Raw genomic sequence first — 15,291 nt, 5'->3', positions numbered from 1 at the left:
TCAAGCTCATGGTCCTCACCCATGAGCAAAGCGCCTACCACTCCATGGGTACGTGACTTTGACCACTTCTTTTTCAATATTAGACATATAATTTTTATTTGTTCATAAGATTTTGATGTTGTTTTACATTTTCTTAAAATCGGATGGTCGAGCTTGACGCCCAGCTCCGGATAATCAAAGAGCAGGCCCAGGCTATTTTGTATGAGTTGTTGCACTCCTTGGAAGAGGATGAGGTGGATCAAAAGGCATCTCCCTTCTCTAGCAGGAGCAAGACACATGCTGAGGCTCTCGGGACCAGGTCATTGTCGCCAAAGATGATCTCAGCAGGTATATGGAACAATACGACCAACTGAAGTTGGAAAAGGACTCCCTAGATGTGGGCTAAAAAAAGCAAGTGTTGAACCTCAAGGAGGCCAAGTAATGTCAGGATAGCACCGAGGAGGAGGTCAAGCAAGATGGCGATATCATAGTCGGCCAGCCGTATCTTCGGAAGTGTATTTTTGAATGTTAAGATTATGTCGGGCTGACTCAAGCTTGGCATACATCAGCAAACATCGTTAACCTCGCCCGGAGTGCCAATGTGGCTTCCCATGGCGTCTTCAAGGTGATGTGGCCTGGGAAGCTCTCCTAGACAACCTCTTTGAGTTGTCGAACATTTCCAAGGAGCGGCACTTAGGATTGGCACTTAGAAGGCCCCTACCGCCCGGGAAGAGAACAACAAGCCTGGGCCATCCTCCAGTCCCATTGTCCAAAGCTCAACATCTGACCTATCTCTCAGTTCATACCTATAAGGCCTGACAGGTAAGACATGAAGCCCGATAACTTGTTTGGCGCGTTGATGGACTTTGCTCGGATGACCGAGCAACACTATTGCCTACAAGAAATGATAGAGTAAGAATGATTATGTTGGGAATCATAGTAGACAGAAATATCGTCCTACAAATCAAGAACTAGGATCACTATTAAGATGCATACATGGTTAGATCTAATAGTTACCAAGTTTGAGTTGCAGCGGAAGAGGAGTTGGTGTTAATCGTTCTTAAAGTCCCCCGAACCATCCCACGAATGGTCCCTCAAACAAAGATCGGAATCAAGAGATCTCTATGGATTGCACGAGTATGAGATCGACGATCCGATAGTGAGCTAGGCATTAATGGAGAACTAGAGTCGGGAGGAGCACCCTTGCGGTGTATCTAATTTTTTGGAGAACTAGAGACGGGGGCCAAGATAACGGGACAAACTAGTGTCTCAATAGGGGCTCCCCCTTAGGTATATATTGGTGGAAGAAGGGATAATCCTACTTGGAGGAGGGGCCTCCCTGCCTTGTGGTGGCAGACAAGGGGTGGGCCCTACCATCCAACCCTAGCCACAACAAGTTGGCCTTGGTGTCCAAGGCTAATGGAGACACCTATATGGGCCTAAAGGCCAATGTGGCTGCCCCCTAATAGGCCTAGGTATTTTGGAAATCCCATGGCGCCTATAATGATTCTAGGGGGCTCTTGGTAAATTTTAAGCCCATCTACATTATTATTTACGCTCTCGAAACTTTTCCACCTATCCGGTTTCCTCTTGTTTTCTCTAAAACACTTTTTTTGTTCTCAAAACACTTCCGATTCTCTCTTGAAACAAATATATTATCTACAAAACTTTCCCGGTGATATTCTCATAAACTCCTAACTCCAATAGTACTCAACCGATCGTATGCCCTTAAGCATGTGACCATGTAGGTTTGGTAAAATATAAACCATGGTTGAAACACCTTTCGTTCAATGACCCATAGTTAACCCGTGTGACCTATGCTCATGTGGCTGATTATCGATTTCCTTATGCTTCGTGATACTTTACAAAACCCGAGGTGACATATATCGGCATCTCGCAAGTCAAACACATGATCACTATGCCAGTCTTCTCATTGCCAATTTTGTTCTCTTTTCTCCATATTGTGTTCTGGCATCCCTATGAGCAAGTCATGATTTTTCTGTCCAGACGACGATGGTGGCCGTCATACCGAGAGGGTTCTAAGAAAAAAATCGATCAATGGAGGAGCAAATCCAAGTCTTGAGCTATTTTGTCTATTGGCATACATTTCTGATGAACCTGTAATTTGACGTTATTATCATCCTAATACGGTTGACGTTAGAACAACACCAACGTGCATCATCCAGTGTGAAGCGACTTGATATTCGCATATAGTCTAAGGGATTATGCATGAGTTAACTACATGTGTTATGGACTATATACTTTTGAGTAGGTAGAGAAATCATCACTCTAACATGCTCGATAAAAATATTCCTAGCGGAAGGGCCATGACTTGAGACATTGTGCATATGTTTAGAAGATAAAAAATTGGGAGCCATGCGCACCACTATAAAAATAATGGTTTGGAAGACATGTGCACCATCTAAGGTCATTTCCCCCCTTTGGATGGCTATTCAAAATAGCATTTGGACCACATAAAGTTTAGCCAAATTATGGCTTCCGTTTTCTTTTACAAAAAGAGAGCAAGAATCCACAGTCCCCCTCTTATACAAATGTCGGTTCACCATGATTATGTGGGGAATGGCCAAAGGAGTGGGTTCCCCTCGCAAGCCTAGACACTTCCTGTTGGAATGCAGAACATTCCATCAAGGATTGGTGGATCAACATGCCTGATAAAAATATTCCTAATAGAAGGGCCATGACTTCTCTCCCCACTCAAAGGTTAGGCAATTTAACATGGAAGAAACATAAAAGTTTTCCACCACCAGTTCGCAAGGATCCTCCTTCACTCCATCAAAATGGCAACCCTTTGAACTATTTTGCGTGCAGAATATTTGAGAAAATCATGTCATGAGAGTAATGGCCTTGATGTAAACATCCTTAACTAACATGTATAGAGTCATGTCATCGTCTAAAAAGGAGTTTTTTAGGAAAGATATACGATTAAGTTCCAAATAATCAAAAGTTTTGAAAAGAAAATTTTCTAAGGTCGTCAAAATTATACAATAATAATAATTAGGACCTAACATTAGATGCTTTTGATAAAACTAAACCAGGAAAGATGCTTTCAAGGTGGAGGTTTCATAGGACGACAGTGAAAATGTTAAGGGAGCCCCCTTTTTACTCCTAATATATTCACATGTACTCCCTCCGTTTCTAAATATAAGTCTTTCTAGAAATTTCACTACGGACTACATACGGATGTATATAGACATAGTTTAGAGTGTAGGTTCATTCATTTTGCTTTGTATGTAGTCTCTTATTGGAATATCTAAAAAGACTTATATTTAGGAACGGAGGGAGTAGCTCTCATGCATGTTACAAAAAAATGTATTGGCATACCCTTTTCATCTCATTCTAATATAGTGGCATCTCTCCTACATCGTCTAAAAAGGAAATTTTAGGAAAAATATAGGATTAAGTCCTAAATATCAAAGAATTATAAAAAGAAAATCTCTCCAAAAATAGTAATTAGGACCTGGCATGATATGTATAAAAATAAACCAACAAAGCTACTTTCGTGGATGAGATTTATACCACGTCGGTGAAAATGTTCAAGGAGGCCCCTTTTGACCTCCTAATATATTTCACATGTAGCTCTCCTCCATGTTTCGAAAGAATATGGGTTCCCCTATTTATTTCATAATATATTTATATGCAGCTCTCCTGCAAGTTTGATTGTTTTAAGGGAGCCATGAAGGCCAATGCTTGGATATCCAATATCAAAATTTCTGCCCAATTTTCAATGGCCCGCATTTCTAGTTTGTCTCCTTAGACAAGCCTCTGTGATATTTATCTTGAGATGACACCGAGGATGACATTATTTGAAAACACGTGACTAGTGGCTAGCACTGAGCGGTTTCCGGTCTCAAGGCAAAAAAATGGGAGCCATGCGCACCATTATGAAAACAATGGTTCGGAAGACATGTGCACCATCGAAGGTCATTTCCCCTCTTTTGTTGGATATTCGAAATAGCATTTGGACCACATAAAGTTTGTCTAAAATTTTCCTTCTAGATTTTTTTACAAAAAGATAGCAAGAACCCGCAGTCTGCCTCTTGAACAAATGCTAGTTCACCATGAGTGTATGGGGAATGACCAAAGTTGTGGCTGCACCTCGCAAGCCTGGACACTTCCTATTGGAATCGAGAACATTCCATCAAGGAGTGGTGGATCAACATGTCCGATAAAAATATTCCTAATAGAAGGGCCATGAGTTCTCTCGCCACTGAAAAGTTGGACAATTTAAAATGGAGGAAACACACAAAAATCCGCCTGAAGTTTATGCAGCAGAGCATCCTCCTTCACGCCGCCAAGATAGAGGCAACCCTTTGAGCTATTTTGGGTGCAGAACATTTTATGACGAATCATGTCATGAGAGTAATGGCCTAGATGTAAAAATCCTTAACTAGCATCTATAAAGTCATATTGTTGTCAAAAAATGAATTTCTCAGGAGAAATATGGGATTAAGTCTAGCTAATCAAAGAATTCACAAAGTAAATTTTCTAAAGATGTCAAATTTATACAGTAATAATAATAATTAGGACCTAATGAGATGTTTTCATAAGATTAAACCATCTAACATGCTTTCAAGGTGGAGGTTTCATAGCACACCGGTGACAATGTTAGGGGAACCCCCTTTTTACCTCCTTCTAATATATGGGCATCCCCTTTAGAATTTTGCCTACATGAAGATCTCTTGCATGTTATTAAAAAAATGTATGGCCATCCCCTTTTTATCTCATTCTAATATATTTAAATGCAGCTCTCCAACATGTCTCAAAGAAAATGTTAAGGGAGCCCTAAAGGACAGTGCTTGAATATCCATAAATTTTCTAGCCAATCATCAATGGCCACATTTATGAGTTCGTCTCCTTGGACAAGCCTCCACTATATATATCTTGAAGATGACACCGAAGGTAGGTGACATTATTTCAGAACACACAACTAGTGGTCAACACTCGGCGGCCTCCGATTACGAGTTAAAAATTCTTGAGAGCTATGCGCACCACTATGAAAAGAATGGTTTGGAAAACATGTCCACTATCGAAGGTCATTTTTGTTCTTCTTGGTTGGCTATTCAAATTAGTATTTGGGCCACATAAACACTAGCCAAATTGTGGCTTATGGCTTTTTCCAGAAAAAAGAGCAAGAATCTGCAGTACGCCTCTTGTACAAATGGCAGTTCACCTTGAGTCTATGGGCACCGGCAAAGGACTGGCTCCACCTCGTGGCTTATGGGATCCCTTTTTTTATCTCCTTCTAATATATTCACATGCAGCTCTCCTGCAAGTTTGAAAAAAAATGTTAAGGGAGAGCTAATGCTTGGATATTCAATATCAAAATTTCTACCCAATTTTGAGTGACCCACGTTTCTGAGTTCGTCTCCTTGGACAAGCCTCCGTAATATTTATCTTGACAATGACACGGATGATAAAACACACGGCTAGCAATGGATAGCCTCCGATTACAAGGCAAAAAATTTGGGAGCCCTGCACACCACTATGAAAAGAATTATTTGGAAGACATGTGCACCATTGAAGGTCACTTTTCTCCCTTTGGTTGGCCATTCAAAATAGCACTGGACCACAAATTTTTTGGCTAAATTGTGGCTTCTCGATTTTTTACAAAAAGAGAACAAGAATCGGCAATCCATCTCTTGTACAAATGTTGCTTCACCATGAGTGTATGGGTAATGGCCAAAGGAGTGGCTCCGCGTCGCGAGTCTGAATACTTCCTATTGAAATGCAGAACATTCCATCAATGAGTAGTGGATCAGCATGTCTGATAAAGATATTCCTAACAGAATGGCCATGATTTGAGACTAATTATATCAGGAGAGTAATGCCTTGATGTAATAATTTACTCTATGCAAAACCCTCTCTAACTTCATGTCAATGAATGGATGAGGCAAATGTTTATGCCTTTGAAATTCGAAGGAAAAATAATCCTCCGTTGCCCATGACCATGCGCCAAGCTCCAGTTCACACAAATGAAAACATGGCTTTTTAAGTCTAACTGTTTTACAATACTCATATGTTTGTCTAATTTATATCTAAAAATATGCTTGTCTAGTGAAAACATCTCGATTGGAACAACGTTGAAGCTTAGGTGCTCGTCCGTCCACGTTTGTTCCTCGTAGTACGCATACAAGATGAAAAGAAGGAACAAGGAACAAACAAACGGGAACAGATGGGCAGACGTATCACCATAGCATCATGTTATATATTCCATTGATTCCTCCATCATTATCTCGTGGTATAGTACCTATCACCTAGGCCCAAAAGGGGCGAAACAAAACTAGAATAGAAATAGAAAGAATTAAAAAAAGGGAAATTATCTCCGATTCCATACAATGGGCGCACGACGCTTCTACGGTGAGATTTGAGTACTTCACAGCACTGCGTGTTAAGAACAGAGGGTGTGATTCATGCCGTCAACGGGAGACTGTTTGAGAAAGTTGGGGAGCCCAATTTTTTTGCCGGTTCTCTTGACATCGTCCTGCACCTTCCTCCGGTACTCCCCGAAGGTAAACGGCCTGTACGCCGACGGTTCGCCGCATGTGCTGACCGGCGAGTCGTACGACGGGCACAGGAAGTAGGCGACGGAGAGGCGCTCCGCCTTGGGGTTAGCCACCACTTTGTGCTCCACGCTCTTGTACCTGTTGTTGCTCCACGCCTGCAGCATCCAAATGCAGAGAACCAGAATAAGAAGGCGAAAAATGCGTCCACACAGAAAAAACGTGCCATCTGATGCGACGGTCGGGTACACCTCTCTGCTTGGTCAAAACTCCGGCACGTAGTACGTATATGGGGTAAAACGCCGAGGAGGGGACTGTTACCTGAAACAGATCGCCGATGTTGACGATGAGCGCGTCGGGGCGGGGTTTCACGGCGACCCAGCGGGAGTCCTTCATGAGCTGCAGGCCCCCGACCTGGTCCTGACAGAGGATGGTGAGGAAGTCGCTGTCCGTGTGCGGCACCAGCCCGAAGGTGTCCGGCGCGAACGGGCACGCCGGGTACCTGTTGAGCCGCAGGAAGCACGTCGTCCCGTCGCACCCCGCCGGGAACGCCGGCTCGCCGCCCCCCGCATCGTGCCCCAGGTCCTCCGCCAGCGCCGCCGCCACCGTGTCCGCCACATGCGACATCGCGTCCGCCACCTCCTGCATCACGCCCCTGCTCGTGCGACAAAACTTTTGCTCGTCAGTCATCAGTACTGGAGTACAAACTACCACTGCTACCCTGCTACGACTTAAAGTCAATAAAACTACTGCACACGACTCGTGGTAAAATTCTCGCCTAGTGAGACTAGTGACCGTGGTAAACACACGTATGTAACCAGATTAGATTCATGGTCATGTACTATTAAAACTAGTGCTCATGCATGTACCATTTCGAGTCATGGTCGTGTGTATTGTTGGTTCATACACGTATACTGCTAGCCTGAGATATTTCTCTATCCGGACACTGTACACGGAAGGGTACCCCGCAGCACACAAATTAATATTCGGCGTATGTATCATGGTCCTGGGGATGGGGTTGGTAGGCTGGTTCGATGGACACGAAGGCGTTAAATTCGGTTAGTGTACTAAAAGCGCCCATGTTTCGTGGGCACAAATGCAGCCGCACACATGATATCGTCACTCATCGACCCAAACAAAGCCGAATTAATGTACTAGTTGACAGGAAAGTTTTGCTTCTAGAATATACTACACATATATGTGCCGGCAGCAAACGAATATAACGATCGCGCGTGTAATAACTATCAAAAGTGCTCTTTCGTCCTTGGACTCACCAATGAAAATAAATTCTCTATCGACTGAACTGATTAATCTAACTAATTTTAATTAAGCACGTTCGCTAAATGTCTGACAGAGTAAGCAGGGTAAGAAGAACAGGCATGCATATGGGCGTACGTAAGCACGTACCTCAAGGAGCTGAGCTTTCCGTAGTCGCAGTCCTCCCGCGAGATGCTGGCGAGCGGAACGTGGAAGGCCTCCGACCATGAGAGGTGCCGGAGCGACGTAGCCGTCGGGTTGCCCCACCGGTACGAGCCGTTGAGGAGCCCGGCCTTCTCCTTGGTGTCGAACGGCAGGCGGAACAGCCGCGCCTGCTCGCGCCTCATCTCCTCCAGGAGCTCGCGCCCCACGCCGTGGTTGATCACCTGGAAGAAGCCCCACTCCGACGCCGCGCAAGCCATGGCGTCCGCGCACGCCTTCCTCTCCCACGCGTCGCCGCTCGTCAGGCGCTTCAAGTCGATCATCGGCAGGTCGCGCTCCAGCACGGCCACGCTCTCCAGCACCGCCGGCGACAGCGCCGGCGCAATGCCGCCGCGGTGGAGCTGGTCGCTGCGCAGCAGCGCGCGGTAGCTGTCCGCCAGAGGCGGATCAATGGCTGGCTCGGCGAAGGCCGGCATGGTCGGTCGACGGAGAGAGAGATAGGTAGCGTAGACACGTGCGTGCGTGCGTCTGGCTAGCGCGCCTGTGATGGACCAACCGGCCGTCGTGTCACACGCAGTGCACACTCACTTGCTTAGCTACGCTTTAGCTACCACTGGGCCGCTCGCTGGGCAGTGGCTATGGCGAGTCGCGGTGCTACGAAAGATCTAGGAAGCGAGAGGCCTATATATAGAGAGGAGGGCCGGGCGCGCGGCGCTAGCTATAGCTAGTGGTTGCTCGGTGGGCGGAGAGCTGGACATGTGCTCGATCGCACGTTCTTTCTTGCATGGGGCGCTCGCCCGGCTCGCGGCCGCCTTTACTTACGGACGGTGGATCGGGGAATAGCCTAGCCGTTTCGAGCGATCCTCTGATCTTTCGTAGCGATTAAGACCTAGCGACACTTGTGTGGGGGCGCAGCAAGTTATGGGGGGCTTGTCTTTGACCGCTCAACTTGAGGCTCCATTCAATGCCAAAAGTGTTTTTGAAGAAGTGGAAGCTCCGGGTAGCTAGACTCGGTGCATTGCATGCGTGACGTTGCAAAAGGTCCAAATTCATAGCTACTTGTTGTTTCTTGACACGCACATCACACAACATTGGCCTTCTTCTCCATGGCACTTACTTACTCTAATGTTGATGTACTACTGTATGTATCGTATGGGTGCATGCATGACTCAATTAATGCGGCTTCCGACGACAGGTAAGTGCAATTTTGATCATTCCATCCATCACCATTCTTGGTACTACTCGCATAGCTTCTAGTTAGCTGGCTCTATCTCGAGTGGTTAATTAGATGACTAGCTCAAGCATGATGGTTGCACCACCATATCTAGTGTTATTTACTTATTAGTTACTCCCCTGTTCCATAATACTCGTCGTGATTTTAGTTCAAATTTGAAATAAAACCACGACTCAACAAATATTATAGAACGCAAGGAGTGTTGACGTGTATTGCATAGTCTCTTCTATCAGATCGGTCTTTTGATTGCATGAGCTAGACCGGATACTTCTACGTGGTATCGAAGCCAAGAGGTATTGAGTTTAAGACCCGGCTCACGCAATTAAATTGCAGTCCATTTTTGGTCCATGTTTAGGTCCGAGCATTAGCTAGAGCATGCACTTCTAGAAGGAGTAACTATTACTTGAAGAAGTTAAGTGAGATTTTGTCGACCTCGCATGGAGAGAAGAGAGAAAGCAGTAGGGGCAAGGTAGTACGTCGTGACCCGTTTGCATCCTGCCGTTCAATTTTGAGCAGTGCTGCAAGCAGCATGTTGGGTCCTTGTTGGCAGGCTGACACCCTGACAGAGGCTGCTCTTTAGACTTACGATTTGCCATCAGATCGGTAATTTGGTTGCATTAGCAGGAGCATGCACGTCTAGAAGGAGTAACTAATTACTTGAAGAAGTTAAGTGATATTTTGTCGACGTCGCTTGGAGAGAAGAGAGAAAGCAGCAGGGGCAAGGTAGTACGCCCTGACCCGTTTGCATCCCACCGTTCAATTTTGAGCAGTGCAGCATGCAGCATGTTGGGTCCTCGTGGGCAGGCTGACACTCCGATAGAGGCTGCTCTTTAGACTTACAATTTGTCATTAGATCGTTTTTTGTTGTTGTATTAGTTAGAGCATGCATGTTTAGAAAAAGTAACTAATTACTTAAATATGTTAAGTGAGATTTTGTCGACCTTGCTTGAAGAGAAGAGAGAAAGCAGCAGGGACAAGGTAGTACGTCGTTACCCGTTTGCATCTTGCCGTTCAATTTTGAGCAGTGCTGCATGCAGCATGCTGGGTCCTCGTGAGCAGGCTGACACCCCGACAGAGGCTGCTCTTTAGACTTGCGATTTGCCATCCCTGTCTCGAGCCTCACAAAACGCACAACAAGCTGGGCAAGTGCACATGAAGAGAAACAGGAACGCAGAGCAGCCCAGAATTAACCAATTCGCAGATTTGCCTCTCTAACCGAATTTTAATATCCAAAATACCATACGCAGTGGCCCCCGGCACTGCTCCAGTAGTATGTTCGAGTCCAGTAGCTGGAGTAGACAAGAGTATTTTGTTGTGCCAAACAACTGTACATATTAAATACTGAAATAATGTGAGATGTTTGTATTTTCTATAGTAGTTGTATAGTGGAGTAGGAGTATATTTTATGATGCCGACTACAGAAATTCAACGGCTTCACACGCTGACACGCACAGTAGGATCACGTGTAGGCTTCGTCGTTATATTTTAGGGGCCAACTGCTTTACCAAGGCAGAAGAGAAGGAGCTGGAAGCCTCACACCGCGCGAACACGCCATGTTCCACCGCTAGAAAGGAACATGTACGTACGCGCGCCGCCATACCTGTGCTTGATGTGCTCTAGCTAGCCTGACATATAGCAACAACTGGCACCTTACCCTTCTGAGATTCTGTACAGCGATGTGAAAAAAATCTCTAGGGAGTAGTAGCTAGATACTTCTAGACCCAGAGGGCAAATCTGCCTCGCAGCTCATGCTGACCGAGGTGAGTGGTGGTCTGAGAGGAAAATAATATCTTAATGTTATCCTCCAGTTGTTCTGCAGTGTGAAATGATCAAATGAGCGAGCAAAAAATCGGAAGTGTGACTAGACCGATATACACGCAGCCGGGGACTGATGTGCTACAGAGCTCCGGGCACACGTCAGCACTAGATATGTTATCTATCGGCTTACTCAGACTTCGTTTCTTCTTCTCTTGTTCACTCCTACTACAAGACTGATGGATACAGTTCAAGTTAATACAGTTCAAGACTGATGGATATGTTATATATAGGCTTAGTCAGACTTCGTTTCTTCTTCTCTTATGGGCACACTAGGCAGCATAATGTCTTGCATCTATCAGACTAGCCGCTTGTTGTTGGATTATAGCAGGTACAATAAGTTTATGTAAGCAGACTATAAAAATTAAAATATTATTTTCCTGATTGACATGGAGGGGAAAGAAGAGGAGAGAGTAGAGGAGCCGGCTACAGAATAAGAGCCAGCTGCAGCACGTGCTCCTAGACACATGTGAGAGTAAGAAATGAATCATGTATTAATAAAGTATCACAACTTTATGTCTAACTATTGTACTTGCCGGTTAAAAGCTTAGCTATAGATGATATAACAAACATCATATAGCCATCGGCTGGCTGTTAACCATGCTCTTATAGTAAATTGTGATGCGTCCGATGCATGAATAGAATGGCTTGAAGTGTGGGCCTAGATAATTAGGCATGGTCTACTAATTTAGTTTTGCTTCCTTGCAACTGCTTCCCTGAAGTACGCGGGGTCGATGCTTCGTCTGTGTTTTTATCGCAACAGGGATAATTGGATGGAGAGTTTATTTGAAAAATTGGATGGAGAATTATTTGAAATATAACAGTCTGTTTCGAACATAGCAAACTTTACTTCCATCGTGATTGGAATTTTCTTCAATCTAGTTTTTTGGATTTAACGGTTTGTTTTCAACACGGAAAAACAAATGTTCCCATAGATACAAGAATTGGCTTCAACGGCGACGGAAATTTGCTCCAATACAGAACCTTTTGCCTTATGTAATGGTATATTTTATTTTTGAAATATCACAAATATTGTTTCCGCCGAGTAACAAATACAAATAAAAATACATATACAAATACAAATGTGCTCAGTTTGCTTCCATCATACAGAAATCAAGCTTCCATCACAACAAAATGTGTTTTATCTGCGGCGGCTTCAGGAATTTGCTATCGGATATTTATGTGTATTCATTTTGCCAAAATCATTGTTGTTTTTTAAAAATTGTCACTATTTTGCCAAAATCAACACTGTTTTGTAAAGATCATGAGTATTCACATGAAGACCCAAGAATACCCCTAGCACCGCCCCTTCATAATCCATAGTCATTTTTTCTCCAAGCGGCATGCGCGTATGGTTAGTCTGCTTCCAAGCCGAGGACCATAACACTCAGCACTGATATGCTTCATCACACGCTGCACACCTTGCCCATCATCGACCACATTGTTAGATACCACGTTAGAAGGGAATAGAAAGAAGATTGGCGGAATATGATAGATGTTAAGTACAAGGCTTGGAGGGCAAGAAGCCTCTCCTAGAGATAAGGCAGGAGATGATTAGAAATCATAGTCTACCATATACAGATATATGCCTATATATTCTAACACTCACAATAGGTAAAGCGTGTTTTCTCGCTGCCGCCAACCTTGCAAAAAATAGAATTTAGAAGTATGTCATGTTTGATGTGTACACAAACATTATTCGGATGATACAATAAAGCATGGAAATGAAGCAAACCAAATAAAATGTGGAAGCACAAGCATGAAAGATATGAAAGCAGACTATGCACGGTGAAGAAGCATAACTATGTGGCGTATGAAACAAATTGTACACCATGAATGAAAATATGATTCATGTGAAGCATGAAAGTTGGAATGCATCATTTTCATACAATCTGAACATAATTTCTTGTAAGCACATTTTTGTTTCCAAATGGGAATACAAAAGGTATCTACGTATTCATTCAAATTAAGTTCCAAAAGGGGTGAAAAGGTGAATGTCTTGTGCATAATATATGTGAAAGAAAACATGAGTTAGTTTTCAAATAAGTAAATACATGACATTTGGAAACATACATGAATCGTGCAAACAAAGCAAAACTAAACTCATTGTAGAAGCACAAATTTGAAATGTATAAAGCAAACTCGACTCAGTGAAGAAGCATATATGTATGGAGCGAGCTGATATGGAAGTCCGATGCAAAAATACAATATGTATGAAGCATGTATAGTTATAAGCATGGTCAGAACCTAGATCAGGTGGGGTTGATTCGTACAACCTGCCGCAACATGGGATAAACAAAGATATTGACATAGATATAGGTCAGAAATTTTTTAGAACACAATTATGCCCAAAACCAACTAGCAATACATGTATTGTAAAGTGTTATGAGTAGATAACTCAAACCCTGGGTTATATTGGGATGGGGTGGGTGAAACCTTCACTAATCCATTTATGGTGGCTTCATTCCCGAATAGACGATGCTTTGGCGAGGTCGACCGCATGCCACAACTGCAAGTGGAGCAGGGTCCAATCTTTGCGGAGATAAACACAATGACTATGCAGTTTGCGAGGTCGTTGCCAAGCAGTCCATGGGCCAATCCCGGGGTGTCCGCTAGACGACACACTAGCAATGTGGAGGGGGGGGGGCGATGGCGAAGGTAGATGACAAGGATGGTGTAGAGGAGGACGGATGCTTGAGAGATGGGGACCAAATGAGATGAGTTGATTTTGGGAAATTAATTCGACATAAGGAGTGATTACCGTAGGGGGATGACTTGGCACAACAATTTTAGGGCATCTCTCAGCCGTGAGATCCAACATGGATTGAGTGCACGCAGTCGGTCACACGAATCCCTCTTTGCAAACATCTCGACGAAAGTGTTAAACTTCTCTTATTAACTACTACTAGAAGACTGAAGGATATAGCTCAAGTTAATACTACAACCTCCGTCATGATTTACTAGTCTCCGTCGTATTTTGGGTCATATTTAAGTCATGTTTTTAATTAATAAAATATAAATATACTCCCTTAGTCTTGGTGGATAGGATGTGTGTGTAGTTTTAGGTCGTTGGTTTGACTAATTAAAAATGTGCTATATGTCATCAAAAGTATATCATTGGGTTCATAAGCGTATGTAGTTTATAAATATATATTTTTGTCACATATAGTACATATTTAGTACTCCCTCCGTTTCTTAATACAGTGCATACAGATTTTTCTAAAAGTCAAAACTTTGACCATGTATAGAGAAAACATATTTATATTTAGATTACCAAATGTATATCATCAGATACATGGTGAGTTAAATATTCATAATGTATATATTTGGTATTGTAGATATAGACAATTTTCTTCATAAACTTGGTCAAAGTTTTCTATGTTTGACTTTTTAGAAAATCTATATGCACTACATAATGTAACGCAGGGAGTATTTAAATTCATGACATTGAACTACACGCATGCCATATTCACCGTGACAGATGGAGTAGGTTATATTAGTAAAAGTAAGGGATTTCTATTTATGTGCCCCTCCTTCGTTAGTTGTGCTCATTTTTTTCCAGCCCATCTATCTTTGCTCACTTTTGCCCTCCTCCACTCGCCCGCACCTCACAAAAGGCCAAGCAGCGCCTTGTCGTCCGGTCAAAGCCTTTGACCGTTACTTCGTCGGTGTTGATGCGTGGGGCCGACATGTAAGGCCGCATACATTCTCGTGGGATCGACATGTAAGGCTTCATGCATTCGGCTGGGCACGGTGGCCATATGCATTTGCAAGGGACCGACATGTAAGGCCGCACACATTCTGCTGGGCATGGCAGGTGCATGCATTCGCGTGGGACCGTCATGTAAGGCCGCATGCATTCGGCTGGGCACGGCGGCCGCATGCATTCATGTCACTACTAGGGAAAACCTTATACACAGAAATTTAGCAGTAGCGTGGGTCAAAAAAGCACGCTGGTGCTAATTAGCAGTAGCGCACCTGAGGAAACCGCGCTGCAGATAAAAATCTAGCAGTAGCGCATCTTGCTTAGCCGATAGGGTACACATAGTAGTAGCGATCTATGACGAACCGTGCTACCGCTACTTTGTTTGTAGCAGCGCGTTTTAATATAAACTCGCTGCTGCTAAAGGTTATAAAATTAAATGGAACGAAAATGGAAAGGTAATTGAAAATGAAAGAAATAGAATAAGGTGAAAGGAAAAAAATAAAATGTGAAGAAAACTAAATGAAAAAGGAAAAAAAGAGAAAGGAGTAGCAGTAGCGTGTATCACAGAATGCGCTGTAGCTAAGATAGCAACAGCGCTTTTCCTGGAACGTGCTACT

At 43.6% G+C, this 15,291-nt stretch overlaps 1 protein-coding gene across 1 annotated transcript; it reads right to left on the bottom strand.

Moving 5' to 3' along the window:
- Window positions 1–6,152: 6,152 nt before the first annotated feature.
- LOC123041682 (gibberellin 2-beta-dioxygenase 6) lies at window positions 6,153–8,488 on the bottom strand. Its single transcript, XM_044464263.1, has 3 exons — window positions 7,908–8,488; window positions 6,822–7,155; window positions 6,153–6,658 (listed from the first exon to the last, which is right to left on the bottom strand). The coding sequence occupies exons 1-3, from the start codon at window positions 8,393–8,395 to the stop codon at window positions 6,389–6,391; spliced, it is 1,092 nt and encodes a 363-aa protein (XP_044320198.1). The 5' UTR covers window positions 8,396–8,488; the 3' UTR covers window positions 6,153–6,388.
- Between the last annotated feature and the right edge of the window lie 6,803 nt (window positions 8,489–15,291).

This window comes from Triticum aestivum, chromosome 2B (genome assembly GCF_018294505.1).
Source record: "Triticum aestivum cultivar Chinese Spring chromosome 2B, IWGSC CS RefSeq v2.1, whole genome shotgun sequence".
Lineage (NCBI taxonomy): Eukaryota > Viridiplantae > Streptophyta > Magnoliopsida > Poales > Poaceae > Triticum > Triticum aestivum.
The sequence above is the reverse complement of the archived record's forward strand: the minus strand, read 5'-3'. Positions and strand labels throughout refer to the sequence as shown.